This window comes from Xiphophorus maculatus, chromosome 3, assembly GCF_002775205.1.
Source record: "Xiphophorus maculatus strain JP 163 A chromosome 3, X_maculatus-5.0-male, whole genome shotgun sequence".
Classification (NCBI taxonomy): domain Eukaryota; kingdom Metazoa; phylum Chordata; class Actinopteri; order Cyprinodontiformes; family Poeciliidae; genus Xiphophorus; species Xiphophorus maculatus.
In genome coordinates, this window is record NC_036445.1 from 29,317,936 (window position 1) to 29,336,359 (window position 18,424).

At 40.6% G+C, this 18,424-nt stretch overlaps 1 protein-coding gene across 1 annotated transcript; it reads left to right on the forward strand.

Moving 5' to 3' along the window:
* Nucleotides 1-137: 137 nt before the first annotated feature.
* On the forward strand, nt 138-18,412 carry spag1 (sperm associated antigen 1). Its single transcript, XM_023331600.1, has 19 exons — nt 138-165; nt 377-550; nt 1,139-1,298; nt 1,422-1,544; nt 1,634-1,704; nt 1,875-1,987; nt 2,120-2,225; nt 3,321-3,451; nt 3,560-3,666; nt 4,780-4,912; nt 6,868-7,308; nt 11,327-11,426; nt 11,715-11,867; nt 13,154-13,311; nt 14,323-14,464; nt 15,710-15,836; nt 15,953-16,108; nt 16,543-16,866; nt 16,958-18,412. Exons 2-19 carry the CDS (start codon nt 411-413, stop codon nt 17,084-17,086), a joined length of 2,814 nt encoding a protein of 937 aa, XP_023187368.1. The 5' UTR covers nt 138-165; nt 377-410; the 3' UTR covers nt 17,087-18,412.
* The last annotated feature ends 12 nt before the right edge of the window (nt 18,413-18,424 follow it).

Genomic DNA, 18,424 nt, shown 5'->3' on the forward strand with positions numbered 1-18,424 from the left:
TATTTGCTGCTACATATCCACCAACACACACACGGCCATCGCGTTCAAATTTGGAGCCTTATGGGATGCGTCACGTGCTTCCGATCAGTTCAGCTGGTCTTCCGTGGGTGGTTACCATAGCAACGGAGTCTCCATTGTGCTTTGGTCAAACAGAAAACAGAGCAGGTGAGGTAGATTTTTGTTGTTGTTCGCTTAGACTTCGCTTCCATTGGACATAAATTAATGGGACGATTTCAAACTAAGGCAGACCTGTCTTATTATGCTGGCTGAACGTTGAACAAATATCTTAAACATTTTTTGTTACCGAACTAGTTGTTATTAGAGCTACTAGCTCTACTACTATGCTATTAAAAGTTGTGCTGTTGTTGTTTTACAGTTCCTACATAATAACTGAGTTTTCGCTCTCAGCCATGAGTGGCGAAGCAGTTTTCTCTCGTCAAAGTTCAACCGCTGGCTTCAGTACGAAGGTCCCTGTGGAGCACCTGGACTATGATTACATTGAAAAATGCAAAGATGTCAAATATCTGGAGAAGATACTGAGAATTTTGAGGTAATGTTCTGTTCGTTAAGTTTGCTGTGCAGTGTGTGCACAAAGGAAATGGGTGTTTTTTCTTTTCTGTATATATTTTTTCCTTCGCTTCTTGGTGTTTACTCTTTCAATTATTATTTTTTTATTATTGTTTCCACTCTAGCGGAAAAAAAATAACTTAATACAATTATTCTGCAGTAATAAATACTGGAGTCTTAATGCACAGGAAAGCTTTTCAGTCTCAGGTCTTTTGCAGCCTCTAACAGGTGCCTGCATCCAGCTCCGTTAATCTTTTTGCTTACCCTTTTCTTTGTCCCTTTTGAAGAAAAACATCCCCACAGCAGAATGCTGCCAACTTCATGTCACGCTGTGGGTGGGGGTATATTTTTTCTAAAGCAAATTGGTGCATTTCAAAACATTTTAGAAAGCACTGGACGAAATAGCTCATTAAAGCGTTTCAAAAATACACCAACATTTAAAGGCCATCTGATGAAGGATTAGGGGCACTAAAAAAAGAATTCGAAATTAAAATTTTATAGAACACCAATCCTGACTAACATTTTGCAAGGAATTTGAAGTCCGATGACTTAAGGCTTACTTTGTGTCAAGGTCTGGTGAAGAGGGCATATATCCCCATCTGATCAAGTTCTGTGAAAGTCACTTGGAGAAGCTGAACCCTAACAGTCGAGCTCTCAGGAAGGAAAACCCTGTTGCCACAGAAGCCAGCTTCTCTAAAGATGAGTGGAACCAAATCGTTGACGACCTAAGGGTATGATATCCAGTGGCGTGTTTTTTCCGTTCAAGAATTTTGTCATGAAGAACGTTTTTCAGCCATAAACATATTTTTATTGAACTTGTCTTTCTGTTTTGTTTTCTTTTTTCTTTTTGGTAGACATGGACCGAAGAAACCAAAAAGACTGAAACCTTGCTGAAAGAGGAGTCAGTGTTTGAGGACCTGTCAGATGTGAAAATACCTCCTATAAGAAGTTCAAATTGCTTCGTTCCACCTAATAAGGTACTTTTATTTTAAACAGTTGTACAGTGTAAACATTTCTCTTAGATTTCATTAAGTAAACATTTTTATAGAGTGTTTTTCTGCTGCAGACATCACTCCCAAAACAAACAAGAAATTCCTCAAAACGTGTTGTACCTCGTGATTACCAAGAATGGGACAAGTGAGCTGTTTTCTCTTTTGTCTGTTATGCTTTAAAGAAAGAATGCAGTATTACAGCATCTGCATGCACTTTGAAATGCATAATCCCATCTGTAGATGCAATCATTAACAGTTAAATACTGAACGCTGCAGATATGGGCTCTTGTCTGTCACAAAGCTTTCTATTTTCAGGTTCAATGTGGAAGAGGAATGTGGCAAGATAGATGGGAGTATGCAAAAAATTGACCCACCAGCCCAGCTGAACTCAGGACATCTCAACATCAGGAGAGAAGTGGATGCCTCATGTAACGTATTGTGTTCCTAAAATACGTGTGTTGCATTTTACAGCTGCAAAGTGATAATTATACAATAGTTGCTGGGTATGTGTGTGACGTGTGTGTGACGTGTGTGTGATGTGTGTGTGGCGTGTGATGCAGCGTTGTCGCATCAGGAGAAGCTCCTTTTGGCAAATCGGGAAAAGGATAAGGGCAATGAAGCTTTCAGAGCCAACGATTACGAAGAGGCGGTTGCATACTACTCCAGGTCAGGGTCTCTAAACACCTTTGCTACTATGAAGAACTTCACTTTGCAAGACATTATTTTAAACCTATAGTTATCTAAGTGAAACGTTATATTTTTGGGAGGATTTAAATTTTATACCCTCTTTAATCTTTTTTTTTTCTGTGAATGGAAATAGTTGAAACTAGAAGTTTACTTACACAGTACACATAGTTAAATAGCCAATTTTTCTAATTGTCTTTCATAAAATCAGACAACACTTCTTTCTGTCTTAGGTACATTAGGTTCCCCAAAACAATTTGTAAATATTAAATAATGATGGAATTCTTTAATAAATTGTATATTATTTTCCTCAAAGTTTGAACTTTACATACACCTTTAATAGGTTAATTCCCAAAATTTGACGGATTTCAGACACATCTGTATTTTCCTAGGCACACCTCTACTACGCACTACTTCCTTTCATAGGACAGGCAAAGGACAGTCAAGACATGAGCCGGGATACCAGGAAGAGAATGATCAACTTCTACAAGTGCGAAAATGTCATGTTCATCTGTTGAAAACAGTTGTATGCAAGATAAAAACTACATAGGAATGTCCAGCCGTCACACTGTTCATCCATGACACGACCTGAAAGGTCACTCAGCGAGAAAGAATCCATCACTTCAAATGTAACATAAAAAGCAAAATCATAGTTTGCAAATTCACACAGGGATGAAGACGTTAGTTTGTGGAGACATGTCTTGTGATGTGACAAAATTCAAATGAAAGTGTCTCTGAATGCTTACATGGAAATACTGAAGCAACGTCTTAAAACATCAGCCTAGAAGATACAGTCAAATTGGTAAACTAAAATAAAAAAGTTACTGAGTGGCTGAAGGACAACAACTGTCAGTGTTTTTAAGTAGCCATTATGAAGCCCCTGGAGCTGATAAGGTGTTTGTAAAAGAAAGTTTTGTAAAGTTTTGATCACTTAAAAAAGTGATTAAAATTGTCTGCATAATTCTTTCCCTCGTAATCCTGGTATTTAACAAATAGACATAATTTTGGTATTCCTAACCGACCTAAAGGTGGAACACGTTTAGTCTTATTTAGTTCTTTTGCTCTCTTCTGTTACAGGAGCCTTTCCATTTTCCCCACCGTGAATGCATACAACAACAGAGCTCAGGCAGAGATCCGCCTGGAGCACTGGCACAATGCTATGACAGACTGTCTGCAGGTGCTTGAGCTAGAACCAAGGAATAAAAAAGGTGCTTTCTTTTTTCAAGAAGTGTAGTCTTGTGAAATTGCAAACCTGCTTGAGTCCTGGTTTTAATGAGAAAATGAGTATCTATTGTGGTGTGTTTCATTTTAACCAGCCCTTCTGCGTCGTGCTACTGTTTACTATCATATGGGGAAGTTTCAAATGGCCTCTGAAGACCTGAGGACGGTACTTCAGGAAGAGCCGAACAATCCTGCAGCAATGGTAGATGACAGAGTTATGAGAAGCGTTCATTTTGTGCCAGTGAGCATCCTGTTCACTAGGGGTCATTGTATTTCTTTAGGATTAAGGACCTTATTAGCATACTAGAGCAAGTCAGAAAAAGGCTTGGCAGATAAAATGTATTTAGTCAGCAGTCAGATGTACAGTGTGTAATTATGGGAAAAAAAATTTTACAAATAAAAATATGAAAAGTGTGTCATGCACTTATATACACCCACCTTTAGCTTATTGCAGGGTTTGATATCTAGGATCAACTGGGATGTATCCATCCATCCATTTTCTGTACACCCTTGTCCCTAGTGGGAGTCAGGAGGGTCATATGTATGACCCTGTATAAAGAGTTCACCCGTGTGTAATGTAAAGATCAGAGGTAAGGTTGTGGAGAAGTTTAAATCAGTTTGTTCCGTGCAGTTTGCTATAATGCACATACTGCACACATCAAACATTTGGAATAAGGTGCTCTAGTCAGGGGAGACCAAACGTTTTTAATAAATAATTGAAAACTTAACACGTCAAAACACCCCAAAAACACGTACCACAGAGGTGGGAGATGTCGCGATGCTTTTCTTCAATAAAAACAGGGGATAGCATCAGAATTAGCTGGAATATAGTTTGTACTAAATCATTTATGAAAGAGAATATATCACAGTCAGTAAAAAAAACTTGCGACTGAGACACCGTTAACATTTTTATTTGTAGAAAATGTCATAGTTATGCTCAACTATTATGTCACATAAAACCCTAATAAGCACAGTATGTACTACATTGTAGGGTGCAACATGTAAAAAAAACATTCCAATAAATTTTAATACTTTTGTAAGTCACTGTAAGAGTTTGGTTTTAGTTGGGAGGGGGAAATGTGAATATGATTTTTTTTTATCCCCATAAACATGATTATTTATTTTCCTTTTATGTGTAATTTTTGAATAAGTTCAATGTGAAAATCCTGGGTGGTTTTCCCCCAAAGAATGTACTATTCAGTAATGTATTTACTTTAGATAAGTTGTACCTGGATGGTAGTTTCTGCTGACAAACAGAAATTAATTTGGTTTTGGTTGCTGACCAAATTCTAATGCACAAATTGCTTTTGTTTAGCAACTTCTGTCTAAAATTGAGAAGAAGATGTCAGATTGCCCACCAGAGCAGCAAAGCAGGGGGAAAAAAATCCTCATTGAAGAGGTAGAGGAGGACCTGTGTTATAGCAAAGAAGAACAGGAGGAGCAGAGAGGTGAGACTGAAACCTCACACAATTATCAGTATCTCTGATTTACACAGACTAGAGAGGAAATAGCCTGGAGATGTTGTTCCATGAGTGTTTCTAAAAGCCATTATGCAGTTCATTTCTTTTTTGGTTTTTTTTTTTGTGTTTTTTTTTAAAAAGCATATTCAACATTTATTATTGTAAAGGTATTGTAGAGAGATACATGACTTTAATGAACGGAAGCAATGTTATAAACCAGAGTGGGACACAATTCCTCCAATGTGAGAGACAAATGGAGGCAGACTGAAAATAACTGAAACAACTACTCAAGGTATTTGTTATTATTCACTTTTTACATGACTCTTTAATATCCATCCATCCATTTTCTTCCACTTTATCTGGGGTCGGATCGCGGGGGTGGCAGCTTCAGAAGGGAGGCCCAGACTTCCCTCTCACCAGCCACTTGTTCCAGCTCCTCCGGGGGAATCCCAAGACGTTCCCAGGCCAGCCGAGAAACATAGTCCCTCCAGCGTGTCCTGGGTCTTCCTCGGGGTCTTCTCCCGGTGGGACGTGCCCAGAACACCTCACCAGAGAGGCATCCTGACCAGATGCCCGAGCCACCTCAATTGGTTCCTCTTGACGTGTAGGAGCAGCGGCTCTACTCTGAGTCCCTCCCGGATGACTGAGCTTCTCACCCTATCTCTAAGGGAGAGCCCAGCCACCCTACGGAAAAAAAACCATTTCGGCCGCTTGTATCCGTGATCTCGTTCTTTCGGTCATGACCCAAAGCTCATGACCATAGATGAGGGTGGGAATGTAGATCGACCGGTAAATCAAAAGCTTTGCTTTTTGAATCAGCTCTCTCTTCACCACGACGGACCGGTACAGCGCCCGCTTGACGGCAGACGCTGCGCCAATCCGCCCGTCGATCTCCCGCTCCCTTCTTCCCCCATTCGTGAACAAGATCCCGAGATACTTGAACTCCTCCACTTGGGGCAGGACAAACCCCCTGACCCGGAGAAGGCACTCTACCCTTTTCCGGCTCAAGACCATGGCCTCGGATTTGGAGGCACTGATCCTCATCCTAGCCGCTTCACACTCGGCTGCGAACCGCTCCAGCGAGAGCTGCAGATCACGACCTGATGAAACCAACAGGACCACATCATCTGCAAAATGCAGAGATGCGATCCCAATCTTTAATATTGAGGAGTATTTTGTTTTACTCAAACAGCTTTTCCTTTTTTTGCCTCTACCTGGGATAATAAATTAGGACACTGTGGGATAATTTTTAGGGGTGCACTGGTATATTGACAGGCTGATAAATCAACCCTATTTTTAGGAGATTGGCGATTGGCCGATACATACATGTGAAAACGATCTTATCTGCCTCCACAAAGATCTGAAAATCAGCCACTGTCCCCTTTTGCTCTGCCATGAGAGAGGACTGACTGACACCTGCCCACCAGGTCACATCTACACATGCACATTTAAAAATAGTCACCCCACTGTTACCAACTTAGTTACTTTGTCGCTATATGTAGCAACTTTTCTGACAAAAGACAACTTTGTAGCAGCCAAAATCTAAATTGGTGCACCTTTAGGACCTGGTAAAGATCAAATCTTTATGTCTTCTTATGTAGAACGCAGACCTGGACGAGGGAACACTTTGTTTTTCCTGTGTACACAGAACATCTGAGTGGGCTCTAATAATAGCATGTAATAAGTGCTGTGGGTAGAGGAAATTCCTCTTGTCCCTCAGGGTTATGCGATATATAATATCTGCATGTGAGTAATTCCCTCCCCCATAAACAGCTTCTGTAATTGACTGCTCGCAGTTGGTGTTTCCTGGAACTCCCCATTTGAGGTGTAGCATGTGTCAACCCTTCCCCCTCTGCCCTGACGTAACCGCTGACTCTTTCCTGTGGGTGTCTCTGTCTCTCTCTCTCTTTCTATCTCTCTCCCTCTCTCCCTCTAACTTCTAGCTCGTCCGGTTCAACCCAGCCAGCCTGTGGGAGGGGAGGAGAGCTCTGCTGCTCCTGCTGAAAGGGGAGACATGGGAAACGCTCAAAAAAAGCCCCACAGTAGAGGGGACGGGGGTCCGCACACTGACACCAGCAACTCGCATCATGGACCCTGGAGGGGCAAAGGGGGCACCTCGGATAAGTACAAAGTCCCAGAGGAGTCGAAGGAAAAGGTGGCCAACGGATCAAGCAAGAGGGGATCGACCGCTTCAGCGCAGGGCAATAAGGGGACTACAGGTGGGGAAAAAGCAAAGGAAACTGTCAATCTGGACGCCCCCTGCGGAGCCCTCCCCCCACACCTTTCCCGGCTAAAGAATGAAGGGAACCTGCTGTTTAAAAACGGACAGTTTGCCGATGCTTTGGAGAAATACTCACAAGCCATCCAGGGCTACACAGATTCAGGTGAGTCCTTGCTGTTGACATTGTGCTGTTTAGTCAGACTCTAAGGCAGCAGGTGAGTCTGGTAGTGTCTTGAGAAGTAAAGTTTACGGATCAAAGCGGCCACAGCAGGGCCACAGACAGGTACTGACAAGAAACCAGTGAGTCAGAATGTAACTCACCAGCACACCCGTGCCTAGAGCCGGCTGAGCAGATCTCTGCGTGTTTTAATTATCAGTAGCTGTGAGACTTTGGCTGACCGCTCTAGTTGCATATCAAAGGTCATAAGCTGTCAGCCATTACTGCGCTTCTGTTTTGATCTCCAGAATCTTCTGAATGACATCATTTGATTGGGAAAGGTCGGTTTCAGTTTGTCCGAAGTGAGTCAGCTGACACAGCAGTGGCCACTGCAGCCTAAGAACTGTCCTGAAACAGCCAGGACATGATCTGGCGGTGAGTTTAATGACTCTGTGTCCTGAACACTGCGTCACAGTTAGGCTGCTGTGGAGTGGAGGGACAGCGTTTCTGTTTTAGCCTGGGCTAAGCCTCTCAGCTTTGCTCTGTCCAAGTCACATGACCACTAACCACTCACTGTGAAACAGAACGAGTTGGACCAGAGCTGCTTTTTCTTTTTACAGGAAGTGAAAGCCTGAACAGTCAATGGAGAGAGAGAGAGAGAGAGAGAGAGAGAGAGAGAGAGCTCATAATTTCTGTGCATGTGTAGGCTTCTATACGGAGTCCCACATATACACAGAATAACATAATAAAAATTTCCTATGAGTGTATCAGAATATAAATATGTCTCATAATGTAAACAGTCTCTACTGTTACATTAGCAGAAAGCATTTGCTGAGACGTCGTCTCTGACATGCTGCGTCGTTATCCGTAATCTGATTTGATTTGAAGAGCTGGTAGCTAAGCTGCTGCTATTTAGTGCAACAGAAGCATGTTGCTCCATCCATAACACTCAGACTCATTTCCGTAACTCTTGTGACACAAACGTAAACCAAAATGATAAAAGTAGAAAATGTTGCACATGTTGGCTGGTTAATAGAGGCCTACAGGTGGTTTAATAATGAGCATCACCTCGATCAGTGGAGAAGCAGGAGAGAAATGTTGCTGTGTTAGTAAAGCATTGACATGGTCATCATGGGGATAAATGTCATGGTATATTTTTTTATACTTAACTTTAGAATAGTTTTTTTTTTTAACAGTGTTAAAAGAACTTTAAACCAAACAACTTTTGTGAATTTTAGAACACATGGTTAGATTATGAATATAGACTCACAACCTTCCACTGATATTTGGTTAAATTAACTTTAGAAGGTTGTAGACAGAGTTGGGTAGTAACTAGTAACATTTACATGAGTAACATTTTGGACAAAATGTACTTGTAGGAGTTCTTTTGCTACGCTGCACTTTATACTTTGTTGAGCTGCCAGTAATTTTAGTTTTGAAGTATCACTCCTCTTCCTTGAATAAAATTCACACCTGCAGTTTTTGTTCAAGTTTCGTAAGTTTTGTGTAGGAAGAAATTGATTTAGAGAATTTTTTATTTTTTTTTTGCCTGATTTTGCTATTTTTGTAATTTTGTTGTTTATATGAATTATTGTCATTTTTGACCATCAAATAACAGCATTTCCACATTACTTTATATTTTGGTCCTCCTAATGAGGTAAGTTTTAGATATTAAGTGATTGATTATCTGGTCTACTCAGTACTTAAGTGGCACTTTTACCAAAGACCTTCCACATTGACTCTTAATAACTTTGACCAAAAACAACTAAGTGCCAACTGCAGGTTTTAGCAGTTCTTTTAGATATTTCATGGAATAATTGCACTAATTTTCAAAAGTTTTATTTCTTAAAACCTAAAACTAATTTTCTGAGCAGTTCAGTTGGTAGAGCATGTGCACCCTGTCCAAAGACGTTGACTACGCGTTTGTCCTGGGTTCAATTCCTGATCTCGAGCCATTTGCTGCATGTCTTCTCCTTCTCTGCTATACCCTTTCCAAAACCACTTTAAATCTGTCTTTGGAATCACTGTCCCAAAGACAGTGATCACAAAGGATACTGTCTTTATATCCAATTTGGAACGGCAAATTGTATCGATTTTCCAACCACCTAGCCCAAACTGTCTCCCTCAGATGAAAGGAAATGGAGTACGATATAAAAGAACAACACAGGAGGGAAGAAGGCTCAAATTGATCACTTCCACCATTAAGGCAGTTTTATATCAACATGTATTGTAAAGATGCAGTTCCACTGGCTGATTTTTTCATTTATAACGAGACATTTTCCCTATGTTATAAGTGAAATAATTTGGCAGTGGAGCTGGTGCTTTTTCATCAATATTAAATAAGGATCGACTTAAAACAAGTTCCTATAGTTTGCTGAAAAGTTCCCTGTAAGTCAGTTCTGTCTTATTTCAAGTGTATTAAGATATTTGCACTAGAAACTAGACCAAAATATGTGGTAAGATTTTGTGTTTTTGCAACGCAGAGGTGAGTAGAGTACCACAAATATGTACTCAGGTAAACAAAGCGGTGCTGTGGGGGTGTGGGGCTTAAGCACAACCCACATATGGAGGCCTTAGTCGTGGACGCGGCTGTCGCCGGTTCGATTCCTGGTTTCTTCCCCCTTCTCTCATTATCCACTTTCCTGTCAAGTCACTATCAAATAAAGGCCACTAGAGCCAATAAAACCTTTAAAAAAACAACATAGAGCTACTCAAGTAAAGGCAAAAAGTAACTAAGAAATAAAGAACAATATTTTATAAAAAGGCTTGGCAAGTACTAAGTAACTGAACCAGAAAGATAGAAATATATGTTTATGTGCAAAATGTTAGTATTCTAAAGACTGAAATGAAAAAACAAAGAATTCATATAAGTAGCATAATAGTACAATAATACAGAAGGAACCCTTTTTATTTCCATATTAAACGTACGACATCAATACTAGCTGCCAGTCATACAGCTGCATAACAAAAAGTGGAAGGAAGCCCACAAGGTTTTGACCCAAGTCATACATGTTGAAAGACAGTTATGTCTGATTCTGACCAAATGTGTGTAAAACCTTTGAATTTGAGGAAAGTTACAAAACATTTCCAAAACAAAACTTTCTCACTAAATCTTCTGACAAACAGACATAATTTTGGTCATTCTAACTAAGCTAAAAGAAGAAAAGTGTGGTCTGATTTAACTTCACAGTGAGGAAAACCATAAATGTGAATGCGTAAAGGCACCGTTTATTTCAACATGCACACATTCAAAACACTGAGGAAGTGACAGTAGCTGCTGTGAAAGTATTTCACTGTAAAGTATTTTATGCTGGTGCAATAAACTGATATTACTTGAACATTGTAATTCATGACATGCGAATCTTTTAAGAGTCACTGCAGCTGAGAGGCACGTCTGCCTGCTGGTGTTGTCTGTGTACTTAAATACATTATCGGGACCCAACTAATAAACCTTTCATTCAAAGTTATACTGTAAAATTTTAAAGGTGTAAAGCAATGAACAAAAATCTTCCGTTAGGAAATCCTAAATGATTTAAGTTAAGAAAGAGTAAACAGAATTTACAAGGTTTGTTCATATTTGAACATGCTAAAGAGTAAAGTCAAGTCTGGCTGCGTTTCAGTTATCAACGTGAAACTGGAAGGAATTGAATGGTGATATTAAATTATGTGCTTTTTAGTGAGAGTCAAGAGCCTTAAAATGTAAAATCATAAAAGCTCACACTGTTACGTAGATGTAAATATGCATTGTGTAACACTATATTTATGTGAACTATGTATATACATGCCTATTTAAATATAAATGTGTGTATTTATTTATGTATTTATATGGACAGTAAATAAGCTCCATTACTGTAGGTTGCTGAGTAGGGAAGTATAAGCCTTGTCTTCAGCCTAATCCTTCTTTTTTGGTAAATTATTGGTTTGCAAAATAGTGTTTTATTTATTTTTTTCTTTTTGTTGTAATGTTGTTCATTTACCAACATAGAGTTCATCTGAAATCTGAACCTGGTTTCTCTCCATGCAGGGATGGATAGTCCTGAGGATCTGTGTCTTCTGTATTCCAACAGAGCGGCGTGCTACCTGAAAGACGGCAACAGTCAGGACTGCATACAGGACTGCACCAGGTGAGCTCACTCCTAATCCAGCATGATGACAGAGAGGCTACAGTAGCCGATCCCAGTCATTTAATGAACCATCACTGAGGGAACCTCCCACCCTAAAACACTTAATGTCCCTGCAGAGCGATGGGGTTACAAACACCACACTGATATGTTGTGTATTAAGTAACAGACATCTAAAACAGCTTGTAAACACGAACTGTAGATACAGAAACACAGTCTTCTCGTCTTGCATGCATCACAGGGGCCTTGATCCTTTGTGCTCGTCTAATTATGTCTATTTATACTAACCAGAGCCCTGGAGCTGCAGCCGTTCTCCCTCAAGCCCCTCCTGCGCCGGGCCATGGCTTACGAGTCGCTGGAGCGCTACAGGAAGGCCTACGTGGATTACAAGACCGTCCTGCAGATCGACACCAGCGTGCAGGCGGCACACGACAGCGTCAACAGGTGTTAGCTCCCACCGTTCAGAGCGGCTACGCTGAAGCAGGGCAAACTGAACGCATTCAGTTCAAAGCTGTCCTTCAAATATCAGTTAATGCTTTATAGTCATTGGTTTCTGGCTGAAGCCTACTGAAAACCTTGATTTTACTTCTTTATCTGTATGTCTTTCCATGTTTGTAGACCCCACTATGTTAGGGTTGGCAAGTAGAAGTCAAGTGTCGTCTTTCTGACCACTGGCTGCCCTCAGGGTTGTGTACTGAGCCCACTGCTTAACTTCAGTCAATCATTTTACTGTTTATATTTGTATTGATATTTTTTAATTTTCATTTGTTTCTTTTATTATTAGTGAAGCTGTATCAATCTGTAGATTTTAATTGTGCAGTTGGATGACAGTAAAGTCTGTCTGTCTACTTTTAGAACTTAAACTGTTACATTTCCAGAGACTTAAACACAACCAGGTTTTTTTTTAGTCACTTAGAGATTTAGCTTGAGCTAAAGGCTAAATATGGCTGCTAAAGTACATGTGCTTCTGTGTTATGCAATACAAACACTTATAGTCACTCATCAGGTCAAGGGAAGTTACTCAAGTTGCTCAAGTTCAAAAAAATTTACATATTGAATAAACTAAAAGTAGGAAGTTTGATCATCAAGTCATCATCATTTAAAGAGTGAAGGTTACAAACTAACAGCTTTTCTGAAAATATATTAGAGGTTATTTTTGACATCTTCCCAAAATAATTGCATTTATTGCCAAAATATGATTTAGGTAAATAAATAAATAAATAAATAAATAGGCAAAAAAAAGAAACAGGACATTATTTTAGGAAGTTAATGATTTAAAAAATTCTTATATGGTTAAAGTTTGCAGAGCTTTGCTCAAAGCTAAAAGTGGCTGATTTAAAAAGTCCAGGAGTAGAAATGTTTGTCTTTTAGTTTTAGATTACAGTAGAATTATTTCAGTATTTTTCCCCTTTTTATTTCTTTCTTTACTTCTCATCTAAGAACCAAATCAAGAAAAAACTACGAAGACCTAAACGACTGCACTGAACGCAGTTTCTGAAAATAGACATAGACTTTATATGATATTTTCACACGTTTTCTTTTTGCTTCGCCTAATTTTACCCCCTTTATTTGATCCGTTTACATCACAGCAAAAAAACATTGGGAATTACCGTAGTATTTTTGGATGCAGAAAGTGAAAAATACAAAAAGTGAGTTTTTGTTTTTGTTTTTTTGTTTTTTTTTAGCTCTATTCAAACCCGCTCTGTTTCTGTTTTTTTCTCTCTCACCAGAATCACTCGGATGCTGATCGAGGAGGACGGTGCAGAGTGGAGAGAGAAACTCCCAGACATTCCCCTGGTTCCCCTGTCCGCCCAGCAGCACCGACGAGAAGAACCCCCCAGCCAGCAGGTCCTGCAGGCTCGAGCAGAAAAAGCCTCCAGAGACGCAGGTCTGTTGAAAATGGACCACTATGCGTTTTAATATCAAGGAATTTGCTATATTTTACAGTGCCTGACCAGTTTAAGAATGTTTTTTTTTTTTACATGAATTATTCTAAAAGGATATCAGATACAGTTGTGTGTTTTTACAAATGAACTAGTTGGGGGGTTTGTCTCTAGAAATTCTTATTTTGGGGGAAATTATTATTTTTTTTTTAAGTTCCATTCTGACGATTAACATTTTTTGAAAGGGAATGTTGTTTACAGAGACAGTTCGTCTTATTTATGGTTTTGTTTGTTTGCCACTTTTACTTCCTTTTTATTTATTGTTTTATTATTTTTGCTTGTTTTATTTTGGGAAAAAAATATATATTCCAATTCCACTGTAAAGAGTTCTTTAAAAAAAAAAAAAAAAAAGTTGAATTTCTCTTTGAGAGAGTGAAGCAGCATTTCCATGCCTTTGAAAATGGTCTCAAAACAGCAACATTATCGATTATCGCGATGACTACTGGGACGATTTATTGCCTAGCAGAATTAGTCATGATGTCAGGGCTACTAGCAAGGCGGCTCGACTGGACTGTTATTTTGTATCAGATTTTTTTTGTGTTTGCCACAAGAGGCATTTATACTTTTAGAAGCCACATTACATTTGTCACCTCCTTGCGCTGACCACGCGCTTTCCTCATTCCCCAGGCTTTGCTCCAGCTGCTAATAATACACTTTAATAGAGAAAAGAGCTGCTGGCACACTTTCCCCTCCCTGATGATGCTCTGCAGCAGATTGATTAGCCCGTAGTTCCCGCTGTGACTGATTGCTGACTTTCTCTCTCATGCCGTGTGTCCGGCCAGCTCAGCATTCTTCTACAGCGTTAAACCTCCAGCTGCACAACACTGGCCCGTCAAACGGAGGCCAATTAAAACGTCCTGCCAGCCGGATTTATGACGGCAAAAGAGAGGCAAATGGAAGTGGTCCGCACAGGAATAATCAATGTTAAGTAATCACCTCTTTATTCTGTGTTGTAGAAAGGAGAGCAGAAGTCCGTTTTACAGCTTTGAAGCAAGAAGGGAATGATTTTGTGAAGAAGGGCCAGTACCAGGAAGCTCTGGGGAAGTACGCAGAATGCCTTAAGCTAAAGCCAAAGGAGTGTGCTATCTACACCAACAGGTTAGATAACTCAGTATCTCTCTCTCTCTCTCTCTGTCTGCCGCTGTGTTCTTTCTGTTGTCGGCACACTGCTCAGAATGAAGAAAGGAAACTCCTGCTGGGATGAAAAATCTCCTGCTGTGCGATTCTGTTCGCACACGTCACGAACTCTGCTGTGAAAATAGCTTTTCTGTAGTACAGCCAGACCAGAACAGACGCCCAAGGTCACCTCAAGGTAGCTGCTGAGGAGAGACAAGAGATTCTTTAATGTATTCTTGTCCCTTTTTTCGACATTTAACCCTCCCACGTTCTTAAGAGAAGCGGTCAATAGAACCTTGTGAGCTTAACAACATGTGTTCGGTCTGACTTGCGCTTTTACGAGTTTTCCCATTGTCCAACTGTGACATGTGGGGTCTAACTGACTCTTAAGATCGTGGGAGGATTAAATATGCCTAGATTTTCTATATAAGTTTTTTTTTTTTTTACTAATTCTCAGGAGTAAAAAGGCCCTTTGCTGAAAGAACATACTTAGAGCAGTAATTCAGTGGAAACTGTACAAGAGATACATACTGTACGTTTTGCATTGAAGATAAACAAAAAAAACTTTGTAAATATGTTCTACCTAAAATTCCTCAAGTCCTGTCGTTTTAGCTTCAGCCGCTTCAAACTCTGTAAAACAAAATCTCCTATTGAGATCAGTTCAACCATAAAACGCTCAACAGACCAGCCATACACTGGGCTTAGCTTTTCATGATGATGTTAAAATTAAAATCCGATTAATCAATAGAATAATCGATTGCTAAAATAATATCTGCAGCCCTACATAAGGATTATTGTTTGTCTTAAATGTCTGAAATTCTAAAGATAAAAATGTCTTCAACATATTAAATTTGTAGAAAACTCCAGTTGAAAGTAATCCTCTTTCTACTGTGACTTTTACAAGTATTCACACTCCTTAAACTTTACAACCCCAAACATAAGTGTGTTTTATTGGGATCGCGTGATAAACACAGAGAAGTCCAGAAGCTGTGGGCTTTTGTATCCGACCATCTTTACTCAGGTTCCTATAAATAAAATTGAACGCAACCAGAAGACAACTGATTTATAAAGCTAGCTGGCAGAGCTAGGTCACCAAACAATATTTTACCGCTTAATCCGTCGTCTGATAATGACAGAACATGGAGCATGTTATCAAATTCAGTTCATTCGTCTATCAAGCCGAGCAGCTGGTGAGCAGAACTGACAGGGTTGTTGGTGCGATTCCAGAGCTCTGTGCTACCTAAAGCTGCAGCGGTTCGGTGAGGCCAAGCAGGACTGCGACGCAGCGTTGGAGCTGGAGCCGGACAACAAGAAGGCCTTCTTCAGACGGGCCCTGGCCAACAAGGGCCTCCAGGTCAGCACACACAAACGCCGCGCTTCTGTCTTCATTAAAACCAGCGTTTTTACACAAACGGCACATTTGCGTGCAGCATGAATTTCACAGCCAGTTTGTGTGTTCGCTCCCATCAGGACTACCTGGCATGCAGCTCGGACCTGCAGGAAGTGCTGCAGCTGGACCCCAACGTGCAGGAGGCTGAGAAGGAGCTGGAGGAGGTCACGGTTCTGCTCAGACAGAGTCTGGCCAGGACACAGGACAAACCCAGGAAGACCGTCGCCATCACAGAGGTACGTCTGTGTTCTGTTTCATGAACACCCGGGCTGGGCCGTCTGCGCTCTATTCAAGTTTATAATCAGTTTTATTTAGCTGTAAGTGGAAAATCATCATAATTAACAGGAAAAAAATGCTCAAAAACATCAGTCTGTGTGAATATAAAGCTGTTTCATTTGGTGAAATAAACCTTCACTTATTAAGATACACATCAGCAAAAAAACAACATGGTGGTCCTGGTTGGAATTCACATTACGGGTGCACTGATTGACGTTTATTGGCCGACCGCCGATTTTTTATTTTTATCGTAAACATTGCTAAATATAGCAAGAGTTGCTAAATCAGCCGTACATGTAAAAGCTGACGTGGTGGGTGAGTTTTCAGACGTTTGCTGAGGTTCCACATCCATAACTCACCTGGCTCCAACACGTGTGTCCGTCTCGTACCGCAGGTTGACGGTGAGGAGGCCGTGACGGAAGCTCCAAACTGCGTGAGCAGCTGCACAGGAGACAACATCAGCATCAACCTCAAACCCAGCAGCGCCTACGAATTCGGTCAGTCTTTGAACGCAGCGCGCTGCTGCGGAAACGCAGCAGCCTGCGCCAAACTGCTGGCATCCACGGAACCAGAACTGCTTCCCCAGTATCTTAGCAACCAGCTGGACGGACACACCATCAGCTTCATTGTGAAGGCACTGGACTCGCATTTACTGGAAGAGAAGCCCGACTTGGCGTACCGGCATCTCGATCAGCTGCACACCGCCGACAGGTTCCGGGTAAGAGGCAATTCAAACTGTTTTGTTGGTGAATATTTTAAAACTATAACTCGTATATGAATGGAGGTAAACAGCTGGACTGTGTCTGCAGGTCGCTCTCACGATGCTGGAGAAGGACGAGCGTCGCCACGTGACTCAGCTCTTTGAGCGTCTTTCAGCTGTGGAGAGCGCAGAGTTCACCAAGGATGAAGTTCAGAATCTGGCCAACAAATACATCTGACCCCCCTCCCTCTGCCTCCTCCATGCTGCATGAGCTGCTGCTCCTCCAGTCTGGGCTCTATGCAACAGACTACACCAGAACTGAGCTCACAATGTTTCCACAGAAAGACCAAGGAACTGATTGAAAATCTGATCGACTCCGACAAGTTCTGAATGTCCTCTTACGTTTGGATAAAGGCTTAAGATATCTTTTTTTTTTGTTTTTCTTCGGAACAGTTTGCTATGCAGATTTTATGTACCAGCACAAACCACTTTAACTGAACAACTGGATCATTTAACGTAACAAAAGTGTTCCAGCCTCAATGTGGGATCAGTCGAGTGGAGAGTCAGACAGCAGGGCGGTCTTCCTCCCAACCCCCAGTGGTCAGCCGGAGTTACATAACAGAAACTCGTGTTCCCAGAACTGAGCTTTGTTTATTTGGTCCATGAAGCTTTTGAAATCAGAGGCTGTTATTAATCAGCCATGTTAAGAGAAGGTATTCAGTGCTACTTGAGGAAACTGTGGCCGTTAGCAACTGAAGTTCCCTCGCTACACAAACGGAAACAACAAAGCTCTTTGCTGTTCAGCGTCAAAAAAGCCCCTCAAAAACTTTCATGTTTAATTCTGTTTCAGCAACTATGCAATAAGATGTATTGGATCACTAAGTTTTGCCAGCGATATAAGCTGGAGTCAATAAAGTCACATTCACCTTCACATGAGCTATAAGACGTGAAAGCTCAAGTGAAGCGGCGTGCCTATCGTTTTGATTCTGCTAAATATTTGATTTGGCAAACCAGTTTGATTCTTGTTTTTATTTTTTTAAATTACATTTTTTTAGCACTGATTTCAGTTTTCTGTCTGATTCCAGTTTTAGCCGATACCGTTATGGTTTTGTCTAAAAGGTTGCAAAAGCAACAGTGGGGTGGCGACCTCAAAAAGAGTCAGCGGCCGATTTACAGAGCTTTGGAGGTAGATAAGGCCGGCGGATAAAATTCAAAAATCAAAATTAAGAAAATCTGGGCTGATTTATCAGTGCACCTGTAGTTTTTTTTTTTAGTTCTCAATTTGACATATAATCAGACCACAATCAGAATATGCTTCTTTTTTTTTTTTTACATGCTAGAATAAAAATGAAACATTCTGATTATCCTAAACTGAGAGCTGACCCAGTTTTAAAGTCATTTTGAATGTACAGAGTTAAATTCAGGGACCCGATTGAGGGGCGAGAGGCAATAATTTCATATTTTACATTTGTTCTCTACAATCCAGTTTTAGCTGTTTATGTTTCAGTCAAATTGTCATCTGTACAGAATTCAGAGGCCTGTTCAATAAAGTCAAAGAAAATGTGTTTCGCGCCAT

Bases quoted from the DNA above. Each gene is read 5' to 3' on its own strand.
- spag1 (XM_023331600.1), top strand. From the start codon at position 411: ATGAGTGGCGAAGCAGTTTTCTCTCGTCAAAGTTCAACCGCTGGCTTC. The intron at 551-1,138 runs GTAATGTTCTGT...CTTTGTGTCAAG, and splicing joins AAGATACTGAGAATTTTGAG to GTCTGGTGAAGAGGGCATAT. The intron at 16,867-16,957 runs GTAAGAGGCAAT...CTGTGTCTGCAG, and splicing joins ACACCGCCGACAGGTTCCGG to GTCGCTCTCACGATGCTGGA.